At 49.6% G+C, this 17,894-nt stretch overlaps 9 protein-coding genes across 9 annotated transcripts; 2 read left to right on the top strand and 7 right to left on the bottom strand.

Annotated features, from left to right (window-relative positions):
* Nucleotides 1–76: 76 nt before the first annotated feature.
* trm8 (tRNA (guanine46-N7)-methyltransferase) lies at nucleotides 77–1,293 on the bottom strand (the record flags this gene model as incomplete). Its single annotated transcript, XM_057178215.1, has 3 exons — nucleotides 77–735; nucleotides 813–1,081; nucleotides 1,127–1,293. 3 exons carry the CDS (start codon nucleotides 1,291–1,293, stop codon nucleotides 77–79), a joined length of 1,095 nt encoding a protein of 364 aa, XP_057029959.1.
* A 311-nt stretch (nucleotides 1,294–1,604) lies between these two features.
* Nucleotides 1,605–2,179, top strand: N7457_007171 (ESCRT-II subunit protein VPS25; the record flags this gene model as incomplete). Its single annotated transcript, XM_057178214.1, has 2 exons — nucleotides 1,605–2,007; nucleotides 2,067–2,179. Coding segments are annotated over 2 exons (516 nt in total), but the record flags the coding sequence as incomplete, so codon positions are not given.
* Nucleotides 2,180–2,402: 223 nt separating this feature from the next.
* Nucleotides 2,403–5,136, bottom strand: N7457_007170 (uncharacterized protein; the record flags this gene model as incomplete). The annotated part of the gene is made up of 4 exons (XM_057178213.1): nucleotides 2,403–3,062; nucleotides 3,124–4,498; nucleotides 4,547–4,983; nucleotides 5,044–5,136. 4 exons carry the CDS (start codon nucleotides 5,134–5,136, stop codon nucleotides 2,403–2,405), a joined length of 2,565 nt encoding a protein of 854 aa, XP_057029957.1.
* Nucleotides 5,137–5,758: 622 nt separating this feature from the next.
* Nucleotides 5,759–6,494, bottom strand: N7457_007169 (uncharacterized protein; the record flags this gene model as incomplete). The annotated part of the gene is made up of 3 exons (XM_057178212.1): nucleotides 5,759–6,089; nucleotides 6,247–6,427; nucleotides 6,479–6,494. 3 exons carry the CDS (start codon nucleotides 6,492–6,494, stop codon nucleotides 5,759–5,761), a joined length of 528 nt encoding a protein of 175 aa, XP_057029956.1.
* A 939-nt stretch (nucleotides 6,495–7,433) lies between these two features.
* On the bottom strand, nucleotides 7,434–10,846 carry N7457_007168 (sulfate transporter family protein; the record flags this gene model as incomplete). The annotated part of the gene is made up of 4 exons (XM_057178211.1): nucleotides 7,434–8,894; nucleotides 8,944–9,143; nucleotides 9,198–10,541; nucleotides 10,615–10,846. 4 exons carry the CDS (start codon nucleotides 10,844–10,846, stop codon nucleotides 7,434–7,436), a joined length of 3,237 nt encoding a protein of 1,078 aa, XP_057029955.1.
* Nucleotides 10,847–11,735: 889 nt separating this feature from the next.
* On the bottom strand, nucleotides 11,736–12,617 carry N7457_007167 (DNA replication protein PSF1; the record flags this gene model as incomplete). Its single annotated transcript, XM_057178210.1, has 3 exons — nucleotides 11,736–11,829; nucleotides 11,889–12,409; nucleotides 12,546–12,617. The coding sequence occupies 3 exons, from the start codon at nucleotides 12,615–12,617 to the stop codon at nucleotides 11,736–11,738; spliced, it is 687 nt and encodes a 228-aa protein (XP_057029954.1).
* Nucleotides 12,618–13,084: 467 nt separating this feature from the next.
* Nucleotides 13,085–14,087, bottom strand: N7457_007166 (Oxoglutarate/iron-dependent dioxygenase; the record flags this gene model as incomplete). Its single annotated transcript, XM_057178209.1, has 3 exons — nucleotides 13,085–13,159; nucleotides 13,242–13,646; nucleotides 13,740–14,087. 3 exons carry the CDS (start codon nucleotides 14,085–14,087, stop codon nucleotides 13,085–13,087), a joined length of 828 nt encoding a protein of 275 aa, XP_057029953.1.
* Nucleotides 14,088–14,960: 873 nt separating this feature from the next.
* On the bottom strand, nucleotides 14,961–15,479 carry N7457_007165 (uncharacterized protein; the record flags this gene model as incomplete). Its single annotated transcript, XM_057178208.1, has 1 exon — nucleotides 14,961–15,479. One exon carries the CDS (start codon nucleotides 15,477–15,479, stop codon nucleotides 14,961–14,963), a length of 519 nt encoding a protein of 172 aa, XP_057029952.1.
* A 740-nt stretch (nucleotides 15,480–16,219) lies between these two features.
* N7457_007164 (uncharacterized protein) lies at nucleotides 16,220–16,987 on the top strand (the record flags this gene model as incomplete). The annotated part of the gene is made up of 1 exon (XM_057178207.1): nucleotides 16,220–16,987. The coding sequence occupies one exon, from the start codon at nucleotides 16,220–16,222 to the stop codon at nucleotides 16,985–16,987; it is 768 nt and encodes a 255-aa protein (XP_057029951.1).
* Between the last annotated feature and the right edge of the window lie 907 nt (nucleotides 16,988–17,894).

The raw sequence follows: 17,894 nt of genomic DNA, 5'->3' as shown, positions 1-17,894 counted from the left end.
ATTTAAGACCAACATTTTGGATAACCTCCCCGTATTCTCCGTTCCGATAATAAGGTATCTAGTTCTCTCTGCTTTTTCAAGCAGGCCACTCCGGGTCGGCCTTGCGCCTGAAAACAGCAACATACTTGTTACCCTTATTCCTCGTCACCTTCTTCGATTCCTCCGTCTCAAACTTCATCACCCGCACACAAGGATCAGCCGCAAGCTCCTCCTCAGAAACCCGCTCGAAAAGATCCTTGCTGCTCGCCGGACCCGCCGTACCATCTGGCTGCTCTCCGTGCAGGAAATGCCTCAAAACCCAGTGGTGATACTCCTCCACATCGGTAATGGTATACAGCAGACCGCCAGGCCGCAGAACATACGCATACTCGCTGTTCAGAGTCTCGGAGACAATACGAGCCTTGTGCTTACGGGCCTTAAAGTGCGGGTCCGGGAAACAGATGAAAATCTTAGAAAGCTGATGATGGCCGAAGAAGTTGGGAAGGAACTTCATTGTGTTGCTGCGGATTGCGCTGACGTTTTCGAAGTTTCCGGGGAAGATCTTGTCCGTGCCGACTTCATCGTCGTTGACTGGAGCAGAGGCTGGGTTCGCTTCGGTGCTTTCGGGCTGAGGATTTTGAGACTCGGATTGTTCTGAAGGGTTGGCGGCTTTGTTCTTGAGACGTTGTTGTTGGCTGCGTAGGGCGTGGATGCGCGAGCTGAGGTATTCCAGCACTGAAATGCGGATTTCCATGCCTTGTTTTTGTTGGTTAGTTTTGTGTTTTTTTCTTTTTCTTTGGAAAGCATTGGGTTGGATATCGTGGTGTACTCACCAACCATCAGGGTATCTGGCAGCAATGGCGCAAGGCCAACCATTAATCCACCGAATCCGCATCCGATATCCACGACCTCGACTTCTTTGGTCAACTTGCGGCCGCCGCTGAGAGTTGTCTTGGATGGGTCTGGATCCACGAATGCAGGGTAATGGGATGACCAGTCCATATGCGCAGGGCTAATGGGGCTATTTGAGCGCAAGTCGTTAGCTGTGTGCCCGTGACGGGATGTCTGGGAATTGTCGCCAGCGAAGCTCGGAGCTTCTGAACTGCACCATTCGATACAATGGCAACAAGGAAATGAGGGCACATACTACTCTAGCCGGTGGTCAGAGAAAGGATTCGCATGCGCGCGCTGGCGGAAGAATTTCTTCTGCGGCATCTTAATGACGGAGCCATCGGTAGCTTCCTGCTGTGTCTGGATGGAGCGGCGGTATTCCTCGCGCTTGATGCGCTTCGCAGGGGGATTATTGGTGGCCATTGTGCCAGCGAAAAACAGGGAGGAATTGGGGGAGTCGAACGTCGAGGCCGAAGACAAATTTGAGAAAATCCTCCCCGCCGATTGGCCCCACCTGTTACTCCAACGCTCTCACAGCTTCACTTTCGACTTCTCCAGGACTTGTTACTGTCTTGTCTGTTGGTTTTTGGCTGTCCGGTTCTTATTTTGCTGTTGGGTATCTACTCTCTATTCCTTCAATATGACAACCCCCTCCCCTTTTCCGTTTCCACCAACTTATAACTTCCCCCCTCTTCTTCACCCCGCAACCAAACACAACAACCCGTCATTCCCAGCTTGAGAAATGGTCCTCTCTGATTCAATCCTGGTGCCGACACCACCGCCAATATCGTCTTTCTTTAATAGACGCTGTGGAAACACCGCTCTTTCACAATGCGGCCTTGCGTAAGCGCCTCGATCTGCGCGAGGTACGCGCGGTGATTGACTGGATGACCAAAAGTGAAGAGGAAGGCGGTGGTGGGCGCCGGGCGGAGTGGATCGCCGATTCTGGCGGTGCTTCTTCCTCAGGAGGCTTGGTTAATGGTTCTGGACAGGGGCCAAAGGCTGTGGCATGGATCTGGTGGAGAAGGCCGGAGGAGTGGGCGGATGTACTGGTCGAGTGGGTTGAGGGGACTGGCCAGCGAGGTTCCGTTCTGACAGTTTATGAACTTATCCATGGGGAGGGAGCGATGTCACAAGGTGAGATGCTTTTCTTTTGGGTAGTGTTGTCTATAGCTTGTGCTAATTTGAGTCTACAGAGTTCCATGGCATGGATACTGATGTCATGCTCCGCTCGTTGAATGTCTTGGTCAAGAGAGGCAAAGCCCAGATATTTGGTGGTGAGGGCCAGGAAGGTGTCAAGTTCTTCTGAAGGACGCAAGATAAGATGCTGGGATTTCTCTATGAGATAAATCGTGGTTATTCGTGACATAAACAAAGTGCTTCACATGTGCAGGTCAAAAGATACCCAAACTACTCGCTGTTACTCCAAACTTATACACAGAATCCATATTCCTGGGCTGGAACCTTGGAAGCCCTGGAGCCCCAAGTGAATAGGTGATGCGGACTTGATACCGTGCAGGATTGGTATCGGCCTACTCATCCGTCTGCTCGATCATATCCTCAGTCAACTCGTACTCGTTGGCAGTACGTGTCTCTTGCGACATGGCCATGTCGAGCAGCCAGTCAACCCGGACTATCCGTGGAGTCTTCTTGATGTCGAGCGCCAATTGACGGAAACGAGGCCAGACTCGGCTGTGCTTGGTCCCAGCGCTGCTGAGAAGGAAGACCTCCCTCCGGGCGGGATGGTCATTTTCTGATTCGCTTTCTTCGTCGTCACTCTCCTCCCGACGAGAATGATTTGCGACGGCTAGACGACCCCGGAAAAGCATGCATTCGCCTCCATTTGTTTCCACAATGGACTTGAATGCATCGAATCCACCGCGGATGTCTTCGACGCAATAAATGCGATATCCCTGAAGCATCTTGTTCTTGTTCTTCTTCGCATTCGTCGTGACAGAAGATAAGTCGAAATTGTACTTCTTCTCGGCTTCTTTATCCTCCAGAAGGTAATCGGATGGGTCCAACAATTTCTCCGCCTTTAGACAACTGTCGATGAAGTCTGTGCTCATGATAGTTGGCGCATATGCGAGTGCATTGACGAACTTCGTGGTCCGCAAGATCGAGGGTGCAGCTAAGTGCGTGCATCGTCGAGCATCTTGGACCACCATAATACCAAGATCTCGAAGGCCTCGCTGTGATAGTGTCAGTGGGATTTGTACCAACCATTTTCATATCTGTAATAGCCAAACAAACCTTGTCTGCATCTTCTTTCTTCTCGTTGCCCTTCCCCACCCACTTTTGGTAGCCAGTAATCAACAGGTGCATAGCAATTGGTGGCCGAGACTTTTTCTGGCGCTTGGCTTCCACCGCGTGTTCGCCGTCGCTCCCATCTTCAGGTTCCACTGAGGCACGCTTCTTATTTCCTTGAACCCGATCCTCGTCCGACTTGCGTCTGCCGCCATAGACAACACCCCCCACGCGCTTCTTCTCCTTTTCGTACAAGGCAAGATCTGGCGCATATTCGTGAAGTCGGGCAGTTGCTGCGTCTTTAGACCTGCGACTGCTAGTCGACGACGGCGTCTCGTTTTCTTTGCCCTCAGACATGATTCGAGTCCGTGCAGGCGTTTGAATAGGCCGGCGCGTCTTCTCACTAGCCTGTGGGGTACCGGTAGCATTCGGAGTATCTGTGTGGTCTTCATGAATCTTCCGTTTCTTCTCAGCAGGCGGCTGCACAGAAACCATGTTCTGGTGCTTGCTCTGCACTGTGCGCCGTGGGCTTTGGGCAGCAGTCTCTACTGATGAGAAAAAGACTTGCTCCAGAACATTGCGGTCGAGACGAGTCTGACCTGCGACTTCCCCAAGATTGGTTCGGAGTGGGAAGTGGCTGTAGCGCGGGTTTGAAGCTGGTTGCAGCTTCCATTTCGCATAACTGTCCTCCAGCCACAGATGGTTAACAACTTCAAGACCCCATTCTTTCGCCGCATTGCACTTCTCACTGGTACCATGAGCTGTGATTAAATGGGTATTTTCTTGCTTTAATGTTTTGGTGCATTCTGCACCTGCTGCTGCGATCAGGTTCTCCAAGTAAATTCTGGCTTCACCAACATAGTTTGACAAACTGATCTTCAAGCCTTCAAACCCGGGGATGCCGGTGCGAGACACCGGGTAGTGCAGTAGTCTTCTGAGCGGCGAAGTATATGTGTTGAATGTCATGAGACGGTAGAGCCATGCGAGATTTCCAACGTCAATATTCAGTCGCGAGGCTGTACGGTATGCAAAGCCATCTCGGTAGCGGCAGATTAACATGTCTGCCGCATCAATATTTGATGTCATTTTAGCACCGCCTTGCTCGAGAACAGCCTGGATTGATTCCTGCAAATGCGAGCCGATTCCGAGATCCGGAGACAGCATAATAGATTTGCCTTCGAACACACTGCGTTGTCCCGATATATGCGCCGAGCCAGCCATAGTGGGCAGCTTAGACGGGTCTGTTGTCGACGCGCCAACCAAGTCCTTATTCTCGTGCCATCGGATTGGAGTCTCCGGGCCCACGCGCAATATCTCTGGGTCTGGAAGTGTGTACGGGCGTTCGTCGATTCGTCGACCAAGTTTGAGGCAGTCGTCAAACCTATTCTTGGTCAGTGCGGGTTTCGGGCTTTTATGCTGTCAGACTCACCAGTGCGGTAGTACGATCTTCACATTTAATCTCTTCGCCTGTACCATGCGCGCCTTGTCGGAATCGGCCGTCAGGTCCACCAAGTGAGTAACCATCTGAGAAATCCTTGGAGCATACAATCCACCCTTCGCTACCACGCCGCCTATGATTGCATCCTTGTCTCCCTCGGGTATATCACCACATGTAACCACGACATCGTTCATGAACAGACGGGGGTCTGGGCTGTATTGACGAGGATTGGCCAGTTTCTTCTTCAGTAATGAAGTATTCACCCATTGTGGCTTCACTACAGGGATCAGCGCATCGCAAGCGGTATCGTAGGCTTCGAAGTCAATCGTGATAGATATCAAGTGGCTAAACTTGGCCAGATCCGGGACCTCAGCCCCGGTTTGAACGATCAAAGGGTCACCACCATTTTCTTCGATGGTTGTTGCGAGCTAGGCGAGGTTTTTGAGTCAATGCAAAGCAGGCTATACTAGTGGCGGGCAACTACGTACCTGCTCCGCGGCGTCGCTCGAGAGATCTTTGGAACATATGATGCAAAGGCAACACTGCTCGAAGAGTCTCGACTCTTCATTCTCAGTTGCCATGGCCAAAATATTCGAAAGGGCTATACACTTGGAGATCGGGTTGCTGATTGGAAATCCCCGAACAAGTCACATCCGTAAAAGGACGCGCCGACGCGTGGCAGTTACGCCGAATCACGTGAGCAAAGCGCGCCGGAGATCGGGTTACTTGTTGCGTTAAAAGATGTGTATTGAGTGTAAAAATGCCTTGAAATCATTTGGTAAAAATCAAGGTACGTCAGTTTTATCTTTGGTTCTCTCAAAATCCAACTTGGGCGTAAATGTAGGGAACTGGAATCTTCGATGTAAGACGCTGATCTATACACTCGAATCCAGGCATCTACACCAGCAATCCTTTACCGTGACATCGCCACTTGAACTTATCTAAAACCCACCTAGCGAGTGTTTAACTACTGCTTATTGAACTGCAATCAATGCGAAGGCTTCGAACCAACGCTTCGTTCAAGCCCTCGGTGTACACTGTTAATAACCCGTCGCAAATGGAATCCAATTCAATCATCTCAATCCAACGGCCCTAAAGCATTCCAGACACATTCTCGCTATCTCTCCAACATAAAATTTTTCACCCTGACCAATGCTGATTCAGACACTCATACTACCATTTCCCTCCCTCATTCACGTAGACTCAGTTCTTGCCCTCGGGCACAGGACCAAATGCTGTGTCTATCAGGATGGAAGACAGATACGGACCAGCAAAGATATCAGTGGCAATGTCGACCGGCCAATCCTTTCGGTCCTCGGGCTCGAAGTCGATCTCGGACACACGCTTGGAGATAGTCTCGGAATCGGAATCGGACTCAGATTGACGGTAGAAGTCAAGAGCAAGGCGATGTGCAGTTTTAGACTGACCAGATTGCTCAGACAAGCAGTGATGAACAAGAGTTTCTGACGCAACCGGGCGTGTCAGACTCGACAGCTGCTTGGTGTCATTAACACAACCACTCTCGGGTTCGATCCTACTGCTATACCTACGTGGTCCATCTGCATAGCATGCCGGGGTCGATGGAATCGGGTGCCATACTCTGCGGCAAATAGAGTATCAGTGCGCCTTGTGTAGCTCGTCATTAGTATATGCTTCAAGTTATCATCGAAAGAAATCATAATGATACGCACGCAATCTGCTCCAGAAAATTACAATAGGCGCCAATCAGGGAGACACGGGCATACTGTAAATCGGGCTCGTTGATGAAGAGAGCATCGCGCCAACCTCCCGTCAATACCCAACGCTTGATCGCATTACTTCCAACCTTCTGCCGCTCAACCGTACCTCCAGGCCTGCCAGTCAGGGGAAGGGCTATAAACCATCAACATATGCTTAGCATGTGTGGATTTGATAGTGGGATACTGACTGGCTCCGGCATGTTGATTGCACAAATTTACGGTGTATCCACTTTGCGTGGTATAAGTCTTACCGCACATAGTTTCGCCGTCGGACGAGATATGGCAACTAAATCTAGTTAGCCTAGTCCGGGCTTTTCAAAAAGCTAGCCATGTAACAGATACAGAAGCATTCCAATTTCGTTCCGGAGAGACATAGAGCCTGGTGGCCCCTGGCCGCTGAGAAGAGCATTTGTAATCGATAGATATGATTCTTGTTTTGTTTGAAGGAAGTTTGGGGGCGTCCAGTCGGGATTATGATCTATAATAGGTCCTATGGAGACTTAGTGTATATCTGGGTAGAGAGAGCACAATAGTATTGCTCGATACTTGCCATGAGCGTAACCCCAAACTGGATGTGGGTTAACTGTGCCCAGCACATCTGGATTGACAAAGTCGTCTTTCGAAAACAGTGTGTGCCAATTGTCTACTTGTTTGATAAACATGATTGATTATGGACGAAGATTCTGTCTAGGTAGGAAACCTGAAAGGTCGAGTGTTGTAATGGAAAGAAAGGTGGAAAGAACAACAAACATATAATGGCCTTTTATACATCACTTGCATGCAAACAGAAACGATGTAAAACTTTCAGAATGTGTTCCTCAGGCAATGCTATATGGAGTGTTAGGCAAGTTACCAAGTATCTCAGGGGTAAGGGTTGTCTATATACTCATCTAAAATTGATAGATCAATATCTAACTCCATCCGCTAGATATCTCTCTGAGCGCGACCTCGAATAAAATCCATCCTCAAGAGCTAATGATAAGAAAGATAGTCATTGCTCCATATTTCAGCTGCTATATACGAATGAATATGTGAATCAAAGAGCCCGGGGATATCAACACAAAAACAAAGAGGCCCAACGGCTCGCTCAAACAGCCACCAAGCTAGATGCAAAAACAAAGCCAACGAGAGAAAGCAAATCAAGCCGCCATCGTCAAAACATACGAAGTAATGCTATCCATGCGCTCAGTCGTCAACTTCAAGCTGACAGTCAACAGCTCACGAGCAATACGCGGCTCTTCATCCTGCAGCGCTTTCCACTGCTCCCCCGTCAAACACCAAGCCACGCAATCGCGCTCGGCTTTGACAGTCGCCGTGCGGCGTGTGTCACTGAAGAAGGGCAATTCGCCACACGGTCGACCAGCGACAATGAGCTCGAAATACCGGCCCTGTGGGAGATCGTAGCCGGCGCGCAGCATGCCAGACTCGAGGAGATAGAAGGCGCGCGGAGCGTCGCCTTCGTGGTACAGAACTGTCTCGGCTGGATAGTACTCACGGGAGAAGTAGGAGCAGACGGGGAACCAGAAATCTTCGTTTTGGGTTGAGAGGCCTTGGAATGTTTGGAGGAGTAGTGGGAGAGGTTGGCGCATGGCGGACCAGGCGGGGGAAGCCATCATTGCTGTTTCGTGCGCTTGGATGGTTGAGGTCGCTACACGTTGCAGGTACTGGCGGCGAGGTGAGCTGACAACATTGTCGGCTAAGGAGGTGATTTGAGATCCCGAGGGCACGGGGACGGAGACGGGGACTTCGAGGAGTTCGGAGTTGGCGGTTGGGTCAGTTGGTGTTGAGAGTGCCTCCTGTCGACTGTAGAACACTTTCAGGTAGTCATTTTCACAGAACTCGAGGGCCGAATTAAGGTCCTCAAATATGGGAACACCGGACTCTGGCTCGAATAGGCCAACATTCTGTAGTGATTTGCCCACATCACCTTCAACATTCAGGCCAGAAATGGCTGTCTGTACGTTGCGCTTTCGGAGAACGCGATTGATGCGGGTGAATGCTTCGGCGGCCGAGAAGTCGAGCCCGTAGACACGAGAGAAGTCGAGAATGAGGAATCGAATGGGTCGGCGGTCAAAGGCTTCATCCTCGATCAGACCACGCATGGTGTTCTCGACATTCACGATGGTTCCGAAGAAGAGATATCCACCAAGTTTTATGATCATCGTTTGCTGCCCAGCCTCACGCAAAAATTGTTGTTGGATAGGAGGACGTCGGACTGTCGACCCGGCAATCTCCCCCGAGTATGTGGCACGAATGGCAGATTTGCGAGACGTCTGAACGACGAAATTCACGCATGCCAAGATGATGCCAACAAATATTCCGACGACGAAATCCCAGGCGCCCATCGTCACGACGATAATGACAACTGTTAGATATTCAAGCCGGGAGAGTTTTCCCCAGGTATCTACCAGGGCTTCCTGCAAAAGCTCAATGCCTAGCAAGAAGATCAAGGCACCAACGACCATAATGGGGATATAGCCAATGATGACGGGGCCAATGACCATGATCCCTGCGGTGGCCGCGGCCAGCATCAGACCGGCCAACCGAGAGGATCCGCCACTTGCAATGAAAAGAAGACTGTTGGTGTAGACCAGATAGTTCTGCGTTTGTTAGCTGTTGTCCTTGGCCCTACCAGTGGATGTCACATACCTGAATGCTTCCAACAAACCCTGAAAGTGCGTTTGTCACGCCATGTGCCATGAGCTCTCTATCAACGTTGAGATTGTCTTCACCCGTGGATATTCCAAGAGCAGGTACGTTGATTGGCACATGAAGCACACCAAAGAATGTCAACGCAAACATGGCGGGGATTGTCTCGGTGAAAGCAGTCCAATTAACTGCCGAGAGATCTGTAAAAAAGATCAGCATGATAATACCCAAAAGTTAGAAGCAAAGTTACTCACCGTACAAGCTATAGAAGTGGTACCAAGGATTGTTGGAAGCTGGAGCATCAAAGACCCATCCATTGTGGCGCAGAGAGCCCATGGATACCCTGGCACTTAGAATGACAATGTAGAACACTGCACCAACAGCGATGAAATAGCCACCGACGAGGAAATTGGAGCGGACAAACCGCTTCAAAACAAGGAGACCAACTGCAAGGAACAGGGGTATCATCCAAAGAGGGAAAGTGTCAAGATGGAAAAGTTTCTGGATCGTGGGTATATTATACTCAAGAGACCCAGGAAGCCGGGCTGAAACCTCCATTCCCGTTTGTAGAAGAAAGTAGCCCACACCACCGATGCACCCAATGAGGATATGACGCGGGAAGAAGCCAATGAGCGAGCCTAGTCCGCAGACCCCCATCAAGAAGAACACCAAACCGGTGAGGATCGAGCTGACCGAGAAGGCTAGGATGGTCGTCGCGATGACTGACTTCGGATTGTCCTTGCCGATTGAGTTCATAATGGTAAACGCCATTTGGTGGAAGAAGGGTACTACTTCGATCATTTCACTTCCTATTCCACCTTTGAAGATCGAGCCACCACAAGAGAATACCACCTGGGAGATAATGGTACTGACATAGAACATCGAGATACCGTCAGTTCCTAGATGAGCAAACAGGGGTTCTCCCAGAGGGAACAAGATCATTCCATAGGACAAAGCATCAAGGATATTGAGAAGAAGCCCCAGCACTACAGCGGGGATCAGACTTGCAGGGTATACCACAGCATCATTCCATATGGCTCGCTTATCCCACGACTTTGGGTTTGACAGGGTCCGAGAATAGTGAGCCACAGATGATATCCCTTTGTTTATTATGTTTGATGGCCGTTTGACAGCAGCCCTTTGGTTCTCTGCGTCGCCTGAACTTCCATAATTTTGTATGGATTTAGATCGTGTCTTCGATAATAACGAGGTGCGCTCAGTTTCTAGTTCCGATTCCTCATAGATCGTCGGCGGCGGAGGAAATGAGATCTCGTCAGTCTCGGGTTGCTTGGCCTGGTCTTCGGCCGTACCTGTCGATGGACGGCGAATCATCGCTGTCAAGGCCGAAGAAGCTGAGGATGTAGAAGGATCAACAGAGGCATATTCCGGCTCCAAAAACGCCTCCCCCAAAGCAGTATGGGAACTTGTAGCCTCATCCTGGAGGTGACCTGCAGAACTCTGGCTGCCGTGGAATATATCAAGGCTGGGGGGTAACCCGGGACCATCTCTCAGGTGAGATTTCTTATTCAGCGAAAGGCCGTAGGTAGCGAGTTCGGCGGTCTGGTCACGGAGACCATCTGAAGCATAATGAGCCGGGTCTGCAACAGGTCCAGTGGTTAGTCAAAAATCGCGCGGGGGGTCTCCAATGGGGCATCATGCAGCGTGACCCACCCATATTGGTATTGAACGACCGATGATAAAATGAGCGGTTTGGGGTTCGCATTGTTGAGCCATTATAACTGGAGGATTCTGCGCCCATTGGACCGGGAGGACTGCCCAGGTTTGCATGTTCCACCAGCGACTCTGATGGGGCATTACCATGCATGTCGCGGTCAAACATGAGGTTGCGTGATAGCGCCGATGCGCGAGAGTCTCGCCGGCCACGAGGTTGTAGCACCGCCATATTCCCTCGCGCAGTTACTATCCACCCAGTGAAATAGCCTGAGTCGGAGAGGTTGTGAGAGGAAAGTCACGAAATGGAAATCCCAAGGTTCGGAAGATAACCGGGTGCCACTAGCGCAAGAAGCAGCCGTTGGAGCAAGCAGATGACGTAATTGAGACCGGCATGACTTGCAAAGAAGTGATTTCAATAAGCATATAAGAGAAACTAGTTACCAACACAAATATCAATTTATGATAGAGAAATGCTCGAGTTTTGCGCCGACGTCTCTTATCTCTGGACAGTCGAGCTAAACCGCATTCGGACTGATCCAGATGGAGATCGAGTCCAGGTCCGTGCAGCGACCAGCCACGTCGGGGCTAGGTCTCTCGCCGTTCTCATCGACACCGTACTCCTTCTGGACTAATGGGCCCTTGAAACAGGATTAGTGTGCGTTGAGCTGCAGCTCCGTAATCGGACACAGTGGATGCTGTGCGATCGGCATTGGCATGCAGCCCAAGCCTTGTTCTTTGCCTTGCACAACTCGCTAAACGATCAAATTTGCCGATATTTGGCTAAAAGCTGGCTTAGCTTCAAACTGCCTGCATGGGGAAAGCTCAGAATTTTCTCCGAGATGATTGGCTAGGCTTGACTTCAGTCTGTTAACTGAGCCAATTGAGAATGTGACACCGAGGAAAAATTGATCGAGGCTACAATTGTGCACAATCGAATTCGTGTTACACCATTGCAATGCAAATCAATCATTATTTTGGCCGTTAGGTCTAGACACGCTAACAACGGGGGTATCTCATAGTATATGGTCCTCCACAAAACCACAGTAGATGGCCAACGCCAATTCATGTTTCTTGGACTCATGTTGAACCTGAAAGTCTCAGGCAATTCCACTTCACATTCAAGTCAATCGCTCCAGGAATCCCTGTGCAATTAACCGCTCCACATCACCCTGTCGAACGTAGAGCTGACTGTTTTTGGTCAAGTTGATCACACTTAAACCCGTATTAGCTATTGTTAGATCCCCAAGAGATGTTCAGAGCACAAAACATACCCATATTCAGTCTGGATCTCTCCAGCATCCTTCAGCACCCGCACATCAATAAACAAATCCTTCGGTGGCTCCAGGGTCCCCGTCAGATCAATATCCGTCCACTGCCCTTTATATGCAGCAAGCATGTCCCCATACTGGCGGAAATACTCTTCCTCCTCGGGACTCAGCGAACTATGTCCGCTAACCCCGAAAGCCGTGTGCTGAGCCGCCCCGTTGGCCTCGGACGGCTGCTGCTGCTCTAGAATATCCACGCCTGTCCAGCACAGCTCTTCGAGTTTCTCGGTGCGCACGCGGTGATACGCTAACAGGCAGCGCTTATTCCGGCGCATGCACAGATGGTCGACAAGCAGGGCACACGCAATGGCTGGATCCGCGGAAGGGTTGAAGCCACCCTCGAAGGGCTCTAAAAGTCGGGTAACATCCCGGTCAAGATCACGGACTTCGCGAGTTACTGCGCGTACGATCTCGGTTTGATAAGGGGGGAGGTGGGCGAGTGATTGGGTGCGTTTGGCATGTTGGACCTATTGTGGTGGAGGTGTTGGTCAGCTCAATGGGTCTTTTTTGTTCTGTTGTTCTCTGGAGATCGGTCTTCATCTTGGAGGTTTCCAAAAGCATTTCCAAAGGCTTGGTAACCGCATGAGTCTCTAGTCCACATACCAATTTGTTGCCGAGTTCGCCGTACATGGTGGCCACGCGGTCGGGGTGGTGAGGGACGCGACTTTGGTCCATTTCGACGAGCGCCAAGATTGGCTCTTAGTCAGGTGGAGCGATCGGCACTGACAACTTGAAGTATGGAGTTGTGACTTTTTGAATGGAGAGTATCGATCTGTGAGAAAGAAAAACGAGAAGGAATTTAGAAAGGATCTTGGAAGGAGATTGATGGAGGCATTTTTATTGAAGTGACACAAGAAATATACCTGGAAGAGGACGCGAACGATCGCATCCCAAGAAAGCTGGAAGAAGCACAAAGGCTTACATTCTAGGAGAATCGTTAAGTGATAGGGAGAACCATCTGGCCAAGATAGAAGCCAATTATTGATGTCACTCTTAATATTGCATAGAAGCCCTTTTTTGATTGTATGCAGCCTGTGTGATCGGCTCATACTTAGCAGCGCCTCTAATACACGACGGAATACACTCAATCACCGAGTCAGGATCCGGAGACATGAAATACGGAATAGAGAACCTTCTACGGGTCATACGGTCAGTTCCCTCAAATCTATCAGCGAGAGGTGGTAAGGTGACTCGATGGCTGGTGGACCTGAGAAGATCTATACAAGTCAGCGGCTGCGAATAGACTAGGGCCAGACCAGGCAACAAACCATTACTCCACCTCTGCAACAGATCCCCTACATTCATCACAATTGCATTCTTGATAGGCGTTGCAGGAATAAATCTCCCCGGCGATGCGATATCCTCTACCTCCAACCCTCCACAGTCATCTTGGAATAACAGCGTGATTGAGCTCCAGGCGGTATGTGCTGGGCATCTGGCTGCACACGTCGTCTCAATTGCTTCCGCCGGAATAGACGGGTAATGTAGTAAGCGTAGCTGGTTGTTAAATTCTGAGTGTTTTTCGACCAGATATTTCTCGTCTAGCTCCAGGCCAATGGCGAGTGCTTGTAAAATTTCTCCCCCAACTTGGAAACATTCCCAGTAGAAGCGGCGCATGAAGCCAGGGAATCCTGGAAGGCTGTCTTCAGGTAGCCACTGATTAGGCTGTGTAGTGTTCTCATCACTTCCTATATCATAGCTTTCCTGTAGCTGGTCAGTGAAGCCATCAACCCACAGACCTTGACTTGGCGAGGATTATGAGGCATGAGACCATGGAGAGACACAGCGGGTTCTCACTTTGACGTCTGTAACTTCCCTCAGCTGCTCCATCATTTCCTGGTCATTACCGGTACTTGTCGCCTGTGATACCTTCTCCAGCCCAGGCCAAGAGTAGCCTCTATGGATTGCCCATCCTTTTGGATGGGGCGCTTTGAGTTTCTCGTCTTGGGGCAGCTCAAAGAATCGCTTCGACCAGTTGAATGCTTCGTCTAACATAGATTCCGGCAGCGAGTGGTTGACGATGTGCACAAATCCCACATTTTTGCAAGCGGTGACGATTTCTTGCGCGATTCGCTGACGGCCAGATTCCGTGTTCCAGCCGGCAAAGTCCACGACAGGGATGTTGGGAGACCCGGCAGAAGCCATGGCACATTGAGGTTCTATTGTAGGGATGTAATAGTCAAGTACGAAATTTGATTTGAAAAAAAAAGTTGAGACAAAAGCTGGAGAAAACCAGCCAGACTCCGGTGAGAGGTGAAACCCCTCACATCTCAGATACGGTGTCTGTCAGGCCCCAGTGAGACAGACCTATATTGTGTGATTCTCGTAGAGGTATAAGACACATGGGGGATTGGTTGGGTACCTACCTACAGGGTCCCAACAGATATTTTTGCATGGTCCGCATTCTCCATATTAATTCTGCCAGGTTTACCATACATAATAACTAGTATTAAATACTTAATAATCAGTTGGACCACCGTCTCTCTCAATAACCTGCTGAACCCTCTTTGGCATACTCCGTACTAAACCATCTAATAGATAATCTGGTACAGCATCATAAGCCTCCCATATAGCCCATTGTAGTTTCCACACTGGCATGGTTTGTGTACCATATAATGTTGATATGCGATCCTTCATCCAATTCCAGATATTCTCTTGGGGATTAAGATCCGGCGAGCAAGGGGGGTGATCAGTGAATTTCACTTCATGGCGAGTAAATGCAGCCATTGTCTCTGCCGACCAGTGACATTTAGCACCATCTTGCATTAGAAGAGGTTTATAATTAAGATCTACCTAACGGGATATTATAAAGTATAAAATCGAAGGGATAATATACAATATAAACCTCGCAGAGTTCATAGATCCCCATCCTTTTTCCTAAATTCGACACGGGCCTTTTTGATCTCCAGAAAAGGATACCTAAAGCATATTCCCACCGCGTGCTTAGTCGTTCTGATTTAAAGTTGCAGTTTGGTGGTAGATCTCGGCTGGAGTTCGAAGAATATATGGTCGACGATGCTATCTAGAACGAACATACGCCTCATTAGTAAAGATAATCGTTCGCCATTCATCGTAATCCCAATGTTGTCGCTCTAAAGCCCACTCCAATCGTTTTCGACGGCGCTCGATACCCTTCGGATCATCAGGATCAAGAGGAGGCTTTAAGGCAGCAGGGCGGGCAGTCATACCATACTTTTTTAAAGCACGGCGTAATGTTTCACCACAACAAGGAAGTTGTAGCTCCATAACAATCTCGTCGTACTTTTTGCATCGGTTATCGAAGCTCTTTCGAATCCAATCTATTGTCTCCAAAACCAAAGCCTCAGTAAGGATTGGCTTCCGGCCAGTACGCTTTGTTGGAGTCGGGTGTGCCATTAAACGAGTATAGCGGACCTGGCCAATCGAACAAGGGATTTTTGGGGCAATTTCGGAGTAGGATTGACCCTCATCAAGAAGGACTAGGATTTTAAGTCTTTCATCCCGAGTAAGATGCTTTTGGCGCGGCGTACGTGGCATAAGAGGAAGGTTATCAGGCATTTTGGCAGGCAGTTTGGCAGGCAGTTTGGTAGGCAGTTTGGTAGGCAGTTTGGTAGGCAGTTTGGCAGGCAGTTTGGCAGGCAGTTTGGTAGGCAGTTTGGTAGGCAGTTTGGTAGGCAGTTTGGTAGGCAGTTTGGTAGGCAGTTTGGTAGGCAGTTTGGTAGGCAGTTGGAAGGTATTGTATGGTAAAAAACCTATGATATCATATAAATGGATATAAATCAAGATAAATATGATTGGATGATGATTCACCGCCTAAGTGGACCATGCAAAAATATCTGTTGGGACCCTGTAGGTACCTACTCTGGAGTGTTCCAAGATTTTCTCCGATCAACGTAATTAAATTAGTGTATTGTGACTTGGCCTTCGGGTGTAGAGGGTCGGGCTGCGACTCGTTGCTGGGGCAGAGATCCCGGTGGAGATTTGCGACCTACATCATTGCCCTGGACTCTGATCTCTTCTGGAACCCCTCGAAGCTCAAAAGTCTGTCATTCACACAGTATACAGGTACTCGGGTAAGTAATGAGTGCTGAGTCTCTAATCATACCATTTGCGACCGATGGGTGCTAATCTTACTCCTTCGAGTAGTTTGTTGACATCCGAGCCCAACCCCAGATAACGCCTCCCACGACGAAACGAAGCATGAAAATTGATTAAACGACTAAATTTCCAAAGCCAACGAAGCTATTGACTCAATTCCACCAAACCGACCATTCCAACCCCGCCCACAGATCCTGAGAATGCGGGCTTCCCGGTGGATCTGGATTGCAGCCACATTCCTCACAACGGTACACTCAACACAGACGGCAACCTTCACCGCTGCCGAAGACGCCGCAGCCAACAAGCGAGCCTTCGAAATCCTCCGAATTCTCAAACGAGCAGATAACAACTGTCCAGCCGGCTACAACCCATGCAGCGAGCTGGGCAACGCAAACGCATGCTGTAAGCAGGGCACAAACTGCTCGCGCGATGCAGCCAACAACATCGCCTGCTGCGCTATCGGCGCCAGCTGTACGGGTAGCTTGACAGAGGCCAGGACGACGGGTACAGGGTTCAGCTTCATGTTTCCCAATGGCGCGACCGCCACCGCCACCACCGAGTACGCAGCTCCACACGTCACCGGGTCGACAGTAGACGGTGCCTATCCGTTTGTTGTCGTGCCGACGACTTTCCACAACCCCGAGATCTGCTCGTCATACTACTCGATGTGTCAGTCTGATTACTCGCAGTGCACCGGCGCGCTGTTGGGTCGCTACGGAGTTACTATTGCCGCCGAGGGCGGGGGCAAGACCATTCAGGCTGTCACGGCGCCGTCGCAGGCCACCTCCATTTGTTCAAGCTTGAGTGAGCATGCTTGCCATGGTTTGAACTTGGGCTACTGTGGTCATGTTGCAACACAGACTGACAGTGCGGATGTCAATGGAAATTATGCCTCGCCTGTACGGGCGTCGAGTCTTCATGACCTGGCCCTCGGACTGGTGGTTGGAATTGCGGGAATGTTTATATGATTCACGGTTGAAATGACATGTTTGGAAGGCCTCTCTCTTTGTATATTCTTCTTTTCCTGTGAGTGTTTCTCCTATGTGGAGCGATCAGAAACGTCTCGGATTTATGATGCTAGATCAATTCTTGTTGATTTCTCTACCAGTGACTACCGGTAGACTTGCTTGGAGTAGCTGAATCTTGCAAGTTTCGATTATGATATATCGATGGATCCAAGTAATCATGGCATAAGCAGCCAGTCACGCCGAGGTGACCACATTCCAGCTCCGCAGACCGCGTATTCGTGGCACAGAAGGTCCAAAGCTGTCAAGTTCTTTTGGTCGGATTGGTCGATAAAGCCGGTTCGGGATTAAACTCAAAGTGAGAGATGATAGCCTTATCGGAGCGTGATTCCCAGTGCCTTTTAGAAATGCTCAGTAGGCTTGAGGCCAGAGTGCTCGAGAGGCGCAATAGACTGCGATTCGGCGCTTAGAGATTGCTAAGCAGCTCTCAGAAGCAACCTTGTTTTATGTATGAATATATGAGAAACGTAGGAGACTTCTATGTATTGCCGTGTTGGCAGTGTCTCTTTGCCTGAGTCACTTCAATTGGGGCTCAGTTTGCGATAGAGCGCTTTCTTTATTTAAATCCTAGCATATCCACAGGCTCGCTTCTCTCTCGGTTGTGAGTGGCAGAGAGGAGACTAGGTCCTTTCTAGCAGACCATTTTGCAGTTTGAAAAAGTCACACAGATTGCACTGTCATCTAGATAAATAATAAGAATTAATTATTGATTCTTCGTCTGGCGTGATCAATAATAATTGTACCTAGGTACCAACCTATCGGTGTTTGGGACCAAGTGAATGGAGCTCGTCCGGGAACAATTGAGAGGCTTGAACCAGACATTCACATGTAGGTATATTATAGAGCGATT

Source organism: Penicillium paradoxum, assembly GCF_028828445.1.
Source record: "Penicillium paradoxum strain IBT 22861 chromosome Unknown utg000006l_segment0_segment0, whole genome shotgun sequence".
In the NCBI taxonomy this organism is placed as follows: domain Eukaryota; kingdom Fungi; phylum Ascomycota; class Eurotiomycetes; order Eurotiales; family Aspergillaceae; genus Penicillium; species Penicillium paradoxum.
Note: the sequence above shows the minus strand (reverse complement) of the source record. Positions and strands in the feature narration are given on the sequence as shown.